Below are 15,655 nucleotides of genomic sequence, written 5' to 3'. Positions count from 1 at the left end.
TCTTTAGTCAGAACAGACTAGAATCAGCAAGACAAAATGCCTTGAAAACACAGTTGTGCCTTTGATATTATGTACTAATACACTGCATGCTTAAAGACCACATGCAAGAGTCCCCATTGTCTTCATATTTCAGGAATTCTCTTATTGTTATGAAGCCAGGAAAAGGATGTAAGTGTGCACAGTTGGCACTTACCCTTATAAATAAAATCAGTGATTCTGTCGTCCGGTTACAGCCCATGTACAGTATAAAGAAAGCAAGATAATTGAAAACGTGTTCTCGCAGCTCTCTACCAAGTGACAAGCAGCCACTGAGCTGAAAGTACAACATACACATTGAGTTCTGTTCACTATTCACTGGTCCATGTGTGGCGAGGGGGGAGCTGGGGGGAGGGACAGACCAAGGAAGAAGAACACTACCATCCATCAACAGCTGTATACGGCAAAGCAATGGAGTAAGTGATCACTTATTTAGTAGCTGCCTCTCTTTAAGTTGAGGTACGCGCCACATATTGATGGATGGTGAAGAGAGCAGATCCATTAGTCTCTAGGTGAGATCGAGGGAGGAGTGGTGGTGGTGAAAATTTGCCTAGCTGGCTTTTCTCTGAGCTCAGCTTTGTCAAGGCTACTCTGAAAAGGCTTGAGCTCCTTGACAAGAAAACATAATGCATGGAGGCGAATGTGTGAGCCTGCAAGCTCCACGATGAAGGATGATTCATTCTTAGGGGCACCGGCATTTCCTAGACCCTATGGGGCCACCATCAGTGTTTTTCTAAAACTCTACAGTTTAGCACTGGATCCCAGTCCTGCCTCTGGGGTGTATGCTGGTTTTCATTCTGAATGACCTCTGGATCACCAGTGTTACCTTTCAGTATGTCGTTAATTCATCTGCTTGCTTTGGCTTGTAGTTTATTTGTACTTTCATTCAAGCCAGAGTTTTACAAATACCCAAATTCAAGTGTATTGTTTGCAACAACTTCAGCATGCAAAACTTTAAGCAACCTCTCCATATTGTACTTACCCATATCTCTAACTAAACAATTATTCATAGGTGATCATGTTCTGATGAACTTACCCTTGGGAAAGACCGTCTGTCAGTCACTCCCATCATGTCTTTGAAATGTGATCAGAAATCCATTTGATTCTATTTAAGGTTAAACTCTGAATGAGGGGAGTTTGAAACTCAGGAACCTGGTATAGAATTGATAGCAATTACAACTCCCATTCAGTGATTTAAGAGCTTTAAATCACTGAGATTTTAATTTATGATTTAAATTGACTAATCTGCCCCAAATAGAAAATTAAAACCAATTAGCCTGTGATTAAGAACCTGACTGGAAGAAAAACTAGAAGGGACACTGGTCTCCCAGGGCCAGTCCTTGCAATATGGTATTTAAGCATTGTGAAATCCACAGATTGTAAAACAGGTCCTTAAAATTTGTGACTAAGTTATACTTTGCATCTTTTAGATAAGATCTAGACAATTATAAGTGTTATGTAATTTCTCATCCTTGACAGGTTGAACACTTATTTCTCTTTTGTTTTACTTATTTCCTGAGGCTTATTTCGTGAAGCTGTGTACGATTGAGAGCAGGTATTTACCTGGTCTCTCACTTGGATACAGTAATCAGTACAGCAGGCACCACATCCCATTGCTGACAGCTGGATTTCCTCCAAAATGTATCCACTTAATAAACTAATGCAGAGCAACAGCTCCTGCAGAAGGCCAGCTCTCACAGCGTAAATCTTTTAACAGTTCAGTGAACTCTTTGAAGTAGTTTAGCTTTTGCTGTCTGATGATTGGAGTCTCATTTTTGTCATCCTTTTCCCCATTGTACAGATTTATTTACTCTGAAAGTAAAACATACAGCACCCTGAGGCACAGCAGGAAAGCAAGAACAATATTGAAATATTTTAAAGCCGTTTTCATAAGCATCTCAAAACAAATGTTATTTTAGTCCATCTGCTAAACCAGCATACTTTCTTGCAAACATTTTCTTTTTTTTAACCTTTTTTCTTGCCTCTGAAACAGGCTTTTTTTATGGCTATACAGGCTAGCTGCATCCATAACTGATTTACAGACGTATACGTGAAGGTTTTCACACCCCTGCCTGAGAACAAAGCATTGCATATCAGCAATAGGGAACTACCTATTGGTGACAGACCACTCAGAAGCACTTGATTCTGCACTGTTGTTTCAGTCTAATCTGCCTGTCTAAGGTTGATACCCAGGTCTTTTGTCAAGTGCAAGAAAGCACAGATTTTCTTTGTTGCCATTCACAATGTTTCTAGTTTGGCTCGTTTGGTCATGTACAATGTTGTGCAAGCATGATGTCAGATTTTTGGATTTTTGACTGCACCTCACAGACATCCTGGCCTTTTGCTACATAATGGCGTGTCTTCTCCCTCCCAGTCTGCCCATTGTATCCGGCATCTTACAGTTTGTACTGTACGCATGCTCTTCTGCATGACTTTCTCTGTGAATCTCCCTCAGCCCAACAAGCTCTTCCTATGCCTTACTTTGTGCGCTGATTTGGTCTAAAAACAAAGTCATATGATTTTTTTTAAAAAGTATTCAGTATTATGGTATGCCATAAAGTATTACTTCTTTTTCCATAGCTTATGCCAATGTAGAGAGGACTAAGGGGCAGGGCTTTTAGCGATCCCTGGTGGAAGGAAAACTGGCTTCTTTTCCCTGCAGGCTCATAACTAATGCATCTCAGTCACCTTTCTGCTCCCACACAACAGAAGAAAACCAGGCTAACAAAAGGAGCACCTGCACTCCCACAGGCACGACTGAGCAAACTGTGCGTGTTTGCAAGACGGAGGTGTCGGTGGGGGGGGAGGGCAGCGATTTTATAATCAGATTGGATGAAAGTGGAGAAGCCTTTGACATACATTGGGAATCCGTGAGTTCTGAGAGTGGCCTGCTCAGAAGTAGCCTCATGTCTTTTAAGCAAACCCCCCCACCACCACCCCTCGACTCTTTATTGCAACACTGTGAGCCATCTGTTAAATGTCAGGCACGATTATTGTACGGTCTTGACCTTCTGTTACTGTATGCATGTTGCATATTGAAAAGTTGCAAGGGATCGGTTTTTATTTGTACTTGGCATCTTTTTTTATGGTCCTATTCCGGATACCCGTCCTGTTCTGCGTGTCCCGTTGACCGTGGTGCCCGGTGTGTTTCAGACGACTCCTCCTCTGAGAGCGGCAGTGGGAACGGCCTACCGACCCTCAACCCGCCGGTCCCGGGCAGCGCCGCCGACAGCGCCTCTTACAACGAGGTGAACGGCAACGGCGCGCCGGCGCCGCTGGACTTCAGCACCACCTCCTCCTCCTCCTCCTCCGAGGACCAGCCCGTCAACCTGAGCGAGCGGCTCCCGCCGGGACCGCTCCTCTGTCCCTTCCAGCCGGACGCGCCCGACGGCTTGCGGGGCCGCAGCAAGTACGCCGGCAAAGCCGCGCCCGCAGAGCTCCGGCTGGACTACGGCAACAAGGTAGACACAAACAGCCCCAACGCCGTGCAGCAGCCCTGCCTTTATCCCGGGGTTGACTTTTGCCTTGGTTGTGCGCCTCCAGTCGCAATGCGTTTGCCTGAACGTAGCACAGAAATTCCCCGTGAGGTCTTGCACAGCAGAGACAGCAGGTTGCGTGTTTTATTTTACTCATTTATGGTTTAACTCATTAGCATGGTTGCACAGGACCTTTTCTGAAGATAATTAGCACGGCTAATTAAGACACAGAAATCTCTTCCCTACCTTGCCAAACTAACAGCCTGCTGTCTTTATAGGATCTAACTGGGTCCTAGTGCTCTCCCTTCACTGGTCTCCATAGTACAAGAGGAAACTGCAACACACGCAGTACCTTTCAGTTGGTGATGCTCTTGGTCAAATCGAGATCGGACTCACACAGCGTGTGCTAACCAATCGGCATATCCAACAGCCATTTTGCGAAACAAAGCGAAATAATAGAACATGATGGTGTTTCTTTGGATGTAAACCTGGGTGTCCCTTGTGACAAACCTTTGCTGAAAGCCACACAGCCCCTGCTTGGTTTCCTCTCGTGCTGAAGTGGGAAATGTCAACATTTCCCAGGTCCAGGGTGGGAGCTGGGGTGTGGAAAAACCGCATCTCAGGGAAGTTAATGTTTGACTGCGAAGGTCAAAGCAGTACCAGCGTGAGAGAGGCACAGCCGCCTGGAGACCGCCCCAGCTCCGGGAGTACGCTCAGAGACCGCGATCACAAAGGTCAGGTCCTCCTTTTTAGTGCGGAAGGTACAACATAATGTACGACCACATTATTGGTAATAATTCCTCCCGGTCTTAAATGTCTCGATCAGGGATTTGCTGACAGGCCATCATGTAACCACTGAATTGTGAGAGACTGAAAAGGCCTGTGAGAGGCACATAGTCAATCCACAGTCGTGCGGGATGGAGATGCAGCCTAATTCTTGCCCAGCATGGTTTTTTTTTTTGCTTAAAACTTTACCCTGGCTCATCTCTTCTCCTCAGGTCTGCCTTTGGTGCTGCGAAAAATCTTTCAAATGAGGCACATTTAAGAGGGGTTTGAAACAAACGTTTTCTCTGTATAATCTCCAGCAACAGGGAATTTTTTGTGTGTCCATGGCACTATTGTGAAATGCCTAGCAAACAGAAAATAGCTGATTAAATGAGAAGGAATGCATTTCACGCAACCTTGGTATTATTGGATGAGTAAAGAAAAAAAAGGGTTATTTTCTATTTAACAATGAAGTATATTATGGGTTTGACAGCTCATTCCCCTTTATATTTGTTGCCCCTTTGTCACCACAATATGTATCAAACTGACAAAAAGAAAACCCCCACAATGCACCAGAACATTGTGATGGAGCCTCTTGTGTTGGAGCACAGCTGGGAGGCATGTCTGTTCCTCTGCTTTCTACAGTGGCGAGCCAGAGAGATCCACCTTCAGTAAACAAGGGCCTTTTTTAAATTGCTCACTGCACAAAATTTCAAGGAGAGCTGCCGCTGCCCACCCTGTCTCCCCCTGCTGATTTTCCAGGGTATAAAATGCTTCTGACAAAAAGTCGTGCCTCTTTCATGTTATGGTACAAGGTGCTCCTACCTCTTTCAGTAAAATACTGAAACAGATTTTCTGTTATTATTTTAATTACAGGTTTTCATTTAATTAACTGTGTGAAAGATTTGGTTTAATAATATTTTTCTTTGCGTTACCGGCCATCAGAATACTAAAGATATCTCTTGAATTGGTTACTCGAGGCATTACTGCTAACTATATGCTGGTCAACATTATTCAACATTTTATTTTTAAATTTTCATCCAGAAATAGCAGACAAAAGTGTGTTTTTCTGGATTATTTCTATAGGAAACAAGTTGTCTAGACTTACGTGTTTCCACTAAATCCAATTACGGACTCTCGTGTCCACGCAGAAAACCATGAAAAAAAAAATATCTGAGGGGTTTCAAAAGATGAAAGATCTGTCACTCTTGATTTACACTGAAACAAAAAGGAGCTGGCTTTCAAAAGAATATTCTGTCCTTGTGGCTGAGCTGCTCCCCGTATTTCATGATGGATTGGAAATGTTATAGCTCTATACGAGTTTTTAAAAGGAAGGTAAGAATAGTAAGAGCATTTTGATACAAAAAAGTCGCCTTTCAATTTGTGGATATTGAACAAGCCACCGACAATAAGTCATGTCCTTGGAAATCTCTTGCCTCCTCTACAGCCTATCGGGGGCTCCATGGAAACCTGGCTGTACAATTTAAATGACTTCTTTTGCCGTTGTGGAGAAAGCTGTCTCTCACTGTCTCGCTCCCCGTGGGCAGTCTCCTCAGTACAGCTCAGGGAGTTACGACTCGGGGAAGACGGAGGTGAGCGTGTGTCCGGAGGACCTGTCGATGAGCCGAGCACACACCGCGGACGACGACGACGACGATCATGACGACCACGAGGACAGCGACAAGATCAACGACTCGGAGGGGATGGACCCCGAGCGGCTAAAGGCTTTCAACGTAAGACCCCTCGCGGCCTCGGCCCCCGCGGGCTGCGCCTCGGCATTGCCTTGGAAGTCGGGCACAGGCCAATCGGAATACCGTGAGGATCATGCAGGCTCCTGTTGCGAATTGTTTGGGTTTAAGGAACTAACCTTGGTGTGCGCTGGAGTGGAGCAGTTTCATATTTTCTCCTGTTCTGAGTCATTCTGCTCCCCAAAAGCTGTCTTTAAGAGGTGTGTGTTGACAGCACTTTCCCTTTGCTACTGTCCTTGCTTTGTCTTTAACAGGCATAAGATGTAATTGTCTTTTAACATTAGACCTTGCACTTGACATAGTTTAATAGCTGCGGTACATCACTCCATTACTGTGGAAATAAAGTCCCATGCATACATCATTAGCTCAGCCTGTCTCTACAATGCTGTTAAGATGTCTGCTCATTGTGCCCTCCTGTGGCGGCACGTGACCTGCGTCTCTGTCCGTAGCTGCCTCTCTCCGCTGCTGGGCGCTCACTCAGTAACGGCAGCTCTGCTTGTCCCATGCTCTCAGATGTTTGTGCGTCTCTTTGTGGATGAAAACCTGGACCGGATGGTGCCCATCTCCAAGCAGCCGAAAGAGAAGATCCAGGCCATCATCGAGTCCTGCAGCCGGCAGTTCCCCGAATTCCAGGAGCGCGCCCGCAAACGCATCCGCACATACCTCAAGTCGTGCCGGAGGATGAAGAAGAATGGCATGGAGGTAAGGCGTGACGGTCTCTTCCTCTTACACCAACCCTGCAGCACAGTGCCCTGAGGACACCCTGAAAATGTGAAAAGATGGTCTATGTAAAAAAAAGTTTCAGCTGCAGTGTTCCTGGCTGTTATCTTATTTATCTGTTCAATTAAAGCAAAATGTCATGAGCATTAGCTCCTAAAATGAGGAAATTTTATAAAGAATTAGTTCTAAATATGCTAACGGCTCTATAATAACATTTTTAATTTATAATAATTCCTCACATTTAGAAAGCACTTTTCATCCATGCCTAAATAAAAATGTCATTTTCTGAACTAATTGCGGATAATTGTTACTATGTTAAACCTGCATCGTTTCGCGCTCAAATTTAACATTTAATAATTTCAAGTTCAAATATTTCTTGTGGGGTGTAGCTGGATCGTGGTCAATTTCATTTTAAGGAGCAGGCCTCAATAATAGCCCTTTTGACAAAGGGGGTGAGCTGGTGACTCGTTTTTCCCCCTCCTGGAACAGATGGGAGACTGAAGTGGAATGTGGAAATGAAGCCAGAGGACAGATTATTGTGTAATTCCTATACGGTGGTATCTTTACCACCACATGTTTTTACTTTAAAGGTGCATTTTACCTTTTCAGTTTCCATTTATATAGCCAGTACTTCCAGTACCATTAAACTTAAAGGGCCTTGAAGATGTAAAACCAGCATGCCAGAACTGTTCATTTGAAATCTGTCTCTCTCTGGGCCTTTAGGGTCAAAAAGAAGTCTAGATGCCCGTAACTCATTTCTCACTCAATTTCTCGGAACCCTTAAATAAAAGTTGGAGAGGAAAAGTTATTAGACGGTGCGCCGGGGGCCCCGCGTGGTTGAGGTCCCGTGGCAGAGAGAGGTGCCGGACGGCCCTCATGTGAGAAACTGGCTAACCACAGATCTTCGGTCCCGTTCCAGACGCGGCCCACCCCCCCACACCTGACCTCAGCGATGGCCGAGAACATCCTGGCTGCGGCCTGCGAGAGCGAGACCCGCAAGGCTGCCAAGAGGATGCGGCTGGATGTGTACCAGGCACACGTGAGTGCAGAAACACGGGCGGGTCACGAGGCGCTCTCGAGCGCAGGAACCCCGAAACCCGGAGGCTTATTTTCTTTTGACGCGCAGGCTCCTGTTCCTTTTATCGGTGCGGTGTTGGTGCTCCGCTTCCTTGTACGGTCATACGTGCGTGCACCTTCTAGAACAGGTGCACGAGGACCATTTGGAGGCCCCTGCCATGTAAATGTAACATCTGAAGAGGCGTGTTCCCGCTGATCTGTGGAGCTATGTGCTGTGAAGACAGTTAGCTGTCAGGGCTGTGGGGGGGCGATTGATGATAACCCTGTCCCTCTCTGCAGGATGAACAGATTGCACTAGAAAAGCAGAGCGCCCGGGAGCCCGCCACTCTTGCGCCCTCCGCCTACTCGCTGGCTGCCTCAGCCTACTCGCAGGACCAGATCTACATCAACGGCGGCCTCAACTACAGTTACCGTGGTTACGGGGGTCTGGGAGCCAGCCTGCAACACCCAGTCTCCCTAACAACGGGCACTCCTCAGAGCAACGGTAAGGGCCCCTACCTTATTTTAATCTTGATCAGATACCACTTACACAGCTTTCACCCGGCTTCTGCCAGGCTAGTCTCTTGTCTATCTACTTTACAGAACTGGAAATAACTGCCCCCTCGTCCTGTTGTCTGCAGAAGTTGCATTCTTCCACTGGGCTCCCCGTTACAGTGTGCTGACGCGGTGGTTTTTTCCCCATTGTCTAGGTCCCACTGACCTCAGCATGAAGTCCTTGGCGTCAAACTCATCGTCGTCCAGCACAAACAGTCGGGGCGTCCCCTCGGCCCAGCTCAGCCCCACGGAGATCAACGCAGTGCGGCAGCTGATCGCGGGGTACCGGGAATCTGCCGCCTTCCTGCTGCGCTCCGCCGACGAACTGGAAAACCTCATTTTACAGCAGAATTGAACCTCTCCGGCCCCATCTCTCCCTGAGGGAAAGGCCCAGGATTGAGTTTATACTGGACCTAGCCCCCCCCCACACACACACACATACACACACAAACACACAGCTCTCCCCGAGCCCCCAATCCCAGACCCCCCCAAAACTCCTCTGGTCGATGTGCCTCCTCTTTCTTTCTGTGGCCCAGGTGTGGGACCCCTCCCTGCCTGTCCAGGGAGGCTCCAGCGGAGAGAGAAAGAGAGCACCATGGCTGAAATCACCTCCAGGGCCACTCGCAGCCCTCTGAAAGAGGAAGTTGCCCTGTCTGCGAGAGGATGGATCCTTTCTTCCCATTTCTCTCCCACGAGCTGAGATATATCTACCTATGGAGCATTTCTAAACACAAGCTCTCTGAGGGACAGTAGCTGTGCTTGCTGACTGGTTCACTTTCATTTGAAACGGATGCTGGTATTTTTTGCCTGATGGCTCATTATTTACCAGAAGGGGCGCTTCTCAGCAGTCGTTAGCTTCTTTTTGGTGTCTTTGGGGGTCTTTTGGTGCTACAGAGACCACAGTGTGTTACCCCACTGGAAGCGAGATTGAATAAACCCTTTTGAAGTTTAACCAAATACCCCAAAGACAGACCTTTCTAACATCAACGAAACTTTATTTCAAGAAAAAAAAACATTTTCAATGCCAGTTTAGCAGTTTTTCCCTAAGCTACGAAAGGTGTGACCTATCTTAAAGATAGCACTAAACGTTTAAGAAACTTTGGATAGAGGCAAAAAGAAAGGACAAAGAGAGAAAAAAAACTTGCAACAAGCTGTAAATATGCGCTCTGTGTATTTTTAAGCACTTTCCCCTTACTCAGACCTCACATTCCCCACCAAGTAATAAAGACTTCATTTAAGGAGTAACAAAACTTATGCATATGGAACACCATTTTATCACATGGAAATACCTCAGATATATATTCGCTCATATACCAGTTTTCTGTTGACTCAGAACAGAAAAACAAAAGAATAAACAGCCCACCTTCTTAAGGGTTCCAGTAACACCAAACTGTTTGATTTGATAATCAGTACAATAGATCTTAAAAATTGGGATTTTACCAAAGCAGTTTTACATATCGTCACTGTGTATGTATTCACTGCTTTCGGCAAATTTGAGAAAAAAAAGGAAATTTCTTTTGTACATGTATTCTCTGCAATTACACATCCTTTAATTTCCATTAAGATTAAACAAAAGGACTGGATGGAACAGGTTCTAAAACAGAACATTATGATTTAGGAATTGATCTAAAACTATGTACCTGCTCAGGATGGAAGTTTCAGCAGGTGACTGAGGTATATTTGTGGTATCTCCTGCCTGACAGCTTGGTTTCCCATTTCAGACCAGTCTGACTGGTACAGCTGAACCCTGGTCTTCTAAACTCTGTGCAAAGGGCGTTCTCACCCCTGAGTGGCTCACGACTCGCAGTGCCACCTGTAGAGTGTTTGGAAGACAATATAGACACACAGACACACAAACACATATGTGCAACTTCGAGGGGCTGCAGTTTCATCCCGAAACGCCCATCTTGTTGTTGCACAAGATGGGTTATATTCTGGACATTTGGGGAAGAATTTCTTGTCTTGTTCTAAGATGGCCATTAATCCATTTTGCTGCTATGGACCTGATGTTTGCCACAGACCTGTAACCTCAACCCAAGACTACAGCCTCCTGCACAACGAGAGGACCTCAGCAACAATGCTCTTCTGTCTTCGCAAAAACAAAATCCCTCCTGACATCTTTCACTGCTCTGCACTGTGGTTATCGCTCCTTTTGTTTGTTTGTTTGTTTGTTTGTTTGTTTTTGAGATTCGTGATTTTTTTGGGGGGAACTTGCAGCCGAATGTCAAGCATCTGAATGCACAGGGACCAAGAGCCTAGAGACTCTCAGAGACAGAGTGCCGATGGGCATCCGGGGACTCAGGGCTGCTCTCGGGACTCCTTTAACAGCTGCAACACCCAAACCGTTTGCCATCGTTAAACACCTTCGATCCGTTCACTTTGCGTAGGTGCACTACTGGACCGTGCCATACTGGGTTACGGGCTGCTCTCCGCTCGCTGCCCCGCGCCGGCTCGTGTTGTTTTCCCCGGCACGGCTACAGTCTCCGGCTGCTTCCCCTCCCGGCGCAGTACAGCTCCCCCCGTGTGAAACCGGACCTCGGCACGAATCAGTGGGTGTAAACTAGTGCCACTGAAGACAAAAAAACAGGGGTCGCAACAAAAGGCAACACATCTGTGCTCTTTTATGTCACTGTATTATATTCCCTTTTGCACATTTGACAAAGCAAGCCTGTGCTGTTGTTGAAGATTTTATGTATAAAACCTGTTCTCAGTACCAGAGCCTGCTTCAAGGCTGATTTTTGCACTGGTGAAAGTTATTGTATTGAGATAATGCAGATGATAATCAAACTATATCCGATTGCTTACAGAATGGGAGACTGTAGTGTTAAATAGCGTGAGGCTGCCTATAAATATCGCAGAAGCTTTCGTTGGGGAAAAGTCTTTGACTCAAAAGCCATTTGTGGAAGTTGCCGTTGAAGAAGGAAAGATGCTCAGTACTAGAGCTGAGCTCAGGAGAGAGGAGCAGGTGTTTAAGTTGATTTTAACTGTCATGCTATGGAAGCGCCCAGGCTCAATCACAGCCAGAAAAAAAGTGTTCTGTGTGGGAATTGCACTGCTGTGTGAGTCTCTGTATTTTACTGGATCAAATGACTTGGAAATGGGCGTGGTTTCTTTATTGGCAATGCAGGTGTACTTGCTACGGCAAGAGAAAAACTGATTCATTGTGCAAAGGTCATGGTTAGACCCCCACAGTAGCAAAAATCATCCCTCACGTATTTGCCTCATTTTAAAGAATATTTTCAGTTTCTCAATCTTTGCCATATTTTCTAGTTTAATGTGAAAAACAAAATAAGAATGGGCCCTTCAAGAAAATAACAGTATGTCTAGTTCAGTGCTGGGTGAGGAGAACCAAGTGTTGTTCTTGGACAAGGCCAGGGATTTCCTGTATTTATTAGGCTTGTGAGGGTTCCTGGAAGGATGTTTGTAAGAGACCTGCTTTCAAGCCAAAACTGAAAGGTGATGAGACAACATCATGAGTGGTCATTACTGATTTTGACTTCACTTAATTTGTTTTGCATTTGACAAGACTCATATTTACTAAAGCTATCCTTGATTTGGGAAAGGATCTTCTAGATGCGTGTTACCTTTGTGCCGGTGCTGTTCTCCAGCGATGTGGCTCTGTAGATCTGCATTCAGAGTTGTCTCCTGGGCAGAAGGAACAGCTAGCTAAGCTCTTTGCCACAACCCACAGACACACAGCTGAAAGAGAGGACTGCATGTCTGGCATGTTCAAACTGGCCCTGACAAAACTAAACTCATTTAAAATCCTGGCCAGTCCAAGAAAATCCCATATGAAATTAAGTTTTCATCAACTTGTGTACTACGTACCATTAACCTCCTGATTAAGCAATAATTTATTTTGCATTCAATGCTTTTCCACCTGATGTATTCAAACAGCATGAGACAGTCAATGCAATGAAACAAAATGGATATAGGTTTCATATTCTGTATGAATTATGTAGATTATCAGTCCATGTGCTAATAGTACAAACCAGCAAGTGCTGTCACCATCTGGACAACAAGCAAGCAAAATTTATTAACAGTATAGCACAGGGCAGTGCTAATGGGGGCATCATTAACCATATCATACTGAACTGACTATTAAAGTTCAAACCTTTATCTAGTCAGCCTGATCTGTCTAGAGCACTTTCATGTCAGAATCGCCCGTGCCATTAGGACCACTTACATTTCCCGTCTGCACATCACCTTCTTAACTGGCTTGTGCCTTTCCCTTTCGACTCGGTTGGTCAGATGTAGCGTAAGTGCTCATCCGACAAAGCAGCAATCTGAAATGAATTGAGATCGGCCTTTCCTTGCTGGAAAACCGTAGGATGGTAGGATGAAAAACGTACACATGCCATCTCATAACAGCCACATGCCAACAACTGGCTTGTCTTCTTTTTGTTAGCTCAGTCTCAAGCCACGTGCCAAAACAGGTTCTACAAGGGTCCAAAAAAAATCAAGACAGCGACCAGCCTGCCTCTCAGTGTCCTGCTGCACCAGCTTGTCTCCATGTGGAAAACGCTGCATCTATCAGTTGGAAATTCTTTAATGAGCGCTGCTGAATTTTAACCTCAATCCTGAATCCATGTCACCTCCCGGGGAGAAAGAAAATATGTCCTCTCTGGCAAAATGACTTGCTTTTTTTAATATGTAGGCTAGATAGAGATATGCATATGTAATATAGACCATCAGGTTTCTGTGGAAGGACTATGAAGATTATATGGTGTACAGGCTGTTGCAAAATAACTCCCCCTAGTGTTTGCTTCTTATGTTTCCCTTAATAGCAATTTTAAAAGAAACTTTAAAAAGAAAAAAATTAGGCAAAAGACAATCTTATCCCCTTCTTTGGAAAGGTGTTTCTTGTTCATTGTTTGATTTCCATTCCTTTTTTTTTGTGTGTGCAGCTATTGTATACAGTGAGTCTTGGAGACCACAAAAGTATTTTTAGCCATAACTGAAGCATTCTTACTGTACTACGTGAACAGGCAGTGAAACACAGCTAGCTTGCTGTTGATGGGCTTTTCTTTTTTTGGTGCAAGTGGTCTTTTTAAAGTTTCTACAATGATGAAAAGTCACAAAAGACATTTTTCTGAGAGTGTAAACATTCCAAACAAGACAGAACAATTAGCAATCAACCTTACCAGCATCAATTACTGCACAACCTAAGGGTAGAAATTAACGCCTTAAATTCATTTTCCTTTAATACTAATGCACTGACAAGAACTGAGTATCACAGTTGTCAGTTTTGAGGCTTAATGGTTTGTTTTTTTAATGCTTGTTCATAGCAAATTTAAATTTCAGTGAATAGTCTCTGATGTCACTTGCTGACGGTGGGAGATTCTAAAAGTGCTACTTCTAAAGCCTCATGCATGTGAAATGCTACGAACTTTGTCTCCAAAGTGGCATGCTTGAGCAGTCGTCTAGATCAGGAGTTCCCAGTCCTGGTCACTTGCTGGTTTCCGTTCTGGCTGAGTCTCGCTTACAAACCTGAACCCTTAATTAATAATAATAATAGTAAGATAAATTCTGAAATTTTTGTTATCAGCTCTTTTGGCTTATATAGAATGTTGCCTTTTTGACTATTTTGTTCGCCAAGTAAAATTGCAAAGTTTTGAGTAGAAACAAAATGGCAAATATTCCCATTAAACAACTTATTAGTTTAAGTAAGGCTTAAATGAGGTAATTAAGCTCAGCTGGAATAAAAGCCCGCTAGTGTGTGAGCTTGATTGGGACAGATTGGGGACCCTAATCTATCTCCATGGGTTCCTAATCCTGGAAACACACACACACACACACAGGGTTTTCGTTCCAGCCGAGCACTGAGCTCAACTGAATCCACAAGTGAACAAACGTTCCTTTCAAGGTCTGCATTTTTTTTAAACTGAAAAAGTTTAAAAGGTTTCAAATTGATTTGATTCAGAGGATAGGCAGAATGAAAATCAGTAAGGTATGGGCAACCCCAGGACATGGGACTGTAAGCTGGATCTGTAGAGCCTGGGGAATTACAGCAACTGAATTTGTAAATTCCAAGTTTAATACTTACGAACATTAATACAATTAACACTGATGTCTGAACATCCATATGGAGACTCTGGGTTTTGCTTGTAAGGTTTTTTGCTAACTTATACATTGCATCTGCTTTGGTCAGATGTATATTTCAGAATGACAAAATATTACCTCTGTTTTTTATTTTTCTAAAGGGGTAGTGTACAGCTACAGTCTAATCAATATGGTTCTGACCATAGTCTTTTTTATAATTTGGTGGTGCTTTAGATTTATTTTTTAGTTTTTCCTTGTTTGTTCTCATGTCCTGGGAGCTGATGGGCTCAGTTCCTTTTCTATTTGTACCTAATACCAATGTGAAACTTTGTATTTTTCCTCCTAATTTTGGACTCAGTGAAAGTGTGATGTTTACATGTACAGATTTTGCGATTTCTCCCCCCTTCCCCATGTTTTAATTTTCTCCCATTCCCCTGTACTTGGAGGGAAAACTCGACCATAACGCAAAGTTTAAAAAAAATATTTAAGTGGGAATTTTTTTCCTGGGCGTTTCCGCTCCTCAGCTGTTACCTGGGGAGACACATCCCATGGGATTTACATGAAGGCTCAAGCAACACTTACAGTTTATTTTGTACTTACTATACTCTGCTCTTTGTACTGAGCAAACTCTTGTTACTCTGATATCGACAATATTTTGTTGCAGTTTGTGTTAAGAAAGTTGAGTCTTAATGTAACACCCCAGGTAAACCTATGTACAGATGTAATTTTTAATTATAAGCCATTGCAATCCCAATATAAAACTGGGATTCACTAGCAGGATAGTTCTAACACTGTAAAAAAATCCTCAGGAAGAAGAGGGACCCATGAGTCCTTTTGAAAAACGTCTTATTTAAAATGGTCGATTTCCCTCTTTGCTACTATATAAAGTTATATCAAATTCTGTTTTTTTATATTTATTGTGTTATATAACAGTGGATATTTTTTTTCCAGTACATGTGGCTAAATATTTTAATTCTTTAGAAAGTGTTGATAAATATATATGTGAAGCAACTAAAAGATGAAAAAATCTATTTCTGTTTGTTCAATGCAAAATAGCATGGGCAGTTCTCCTTTACCTTACATATCACTTTTGTTAATGAAATACCAATGAGTTTAAATTAAGCTTTTCCTCAGCGTGATGTTACCACTAGGTACACACTGGTTTCTGAACACAACATTGTGGAACTATTTCTCCTGAGCTGTATATCACAATGCTGATTATACTAATAAAAACAGTATGCTATATCTCAAACAGAA

The 15,655-nt window shown here is 43.8% G+C and overlaps 1 protein-coding gene across 2 annotated transcripts in view; it reads left to right on the top strand.

The window, feature by feature from the left end:
* The window catches only part of nol4lb (nucleolar protein 4-like b), a 113,728-nt gene extending 98,073 nt beyond the window's left edge, over positions 1 to 15,655 (top strand). For both annotated transcript variants that reach the window (XM_015365149.2, XM_015365150.2), the window contains 6 exons: positions 3,190 to 3,497; positions 5,825 to 6,010; positions 6,539 to 6,727; positions 7,665 to 7,784; positions 8,102 to 8,306; positions 8,512 to 15,655. In XM_015365149.2, the coding sequence (XP_015220635.1) occupies positions 3,190 to 3,497; positions 5,825 to 6,010; positions 6,539 to 6,727; positions 7,665 to 7,784; positions 8,102 to 8,306; positions 8,512 to 8,711 (1,208 nt within the window). In that variant the 3' untranslated portion in view covers positions 8,712 to 15,655. The remainder of the gene's footprint in view (positions 1 to 3,189; positions 3,498 to 5,824; positions 6,011 to 6,538; positions 6,728 to 7,664; positions 7,785 to 8,101; positions 8,307 to 8,511) is intronic.

The sequence above is a fragment of the Lepisosteus oculatus genome, chromosome 16 (assembly GCF_040954835.1).
Source record: "Lepisosteus oculatus isolate fLepOcu1 chromosome 16, fLepOcu1.hap2, whole genome shotgun sequence".
Lineage (NCBI taxonomy): Eukaryota > Metazoa > Chordata > Actinopteri > Semionotiformes > Lepisosteidae > Lepisosteus > Lepisosteus oculatus.
This window is presented reverse-complemented; position numbering and strand designations above follow the sequence as displayed.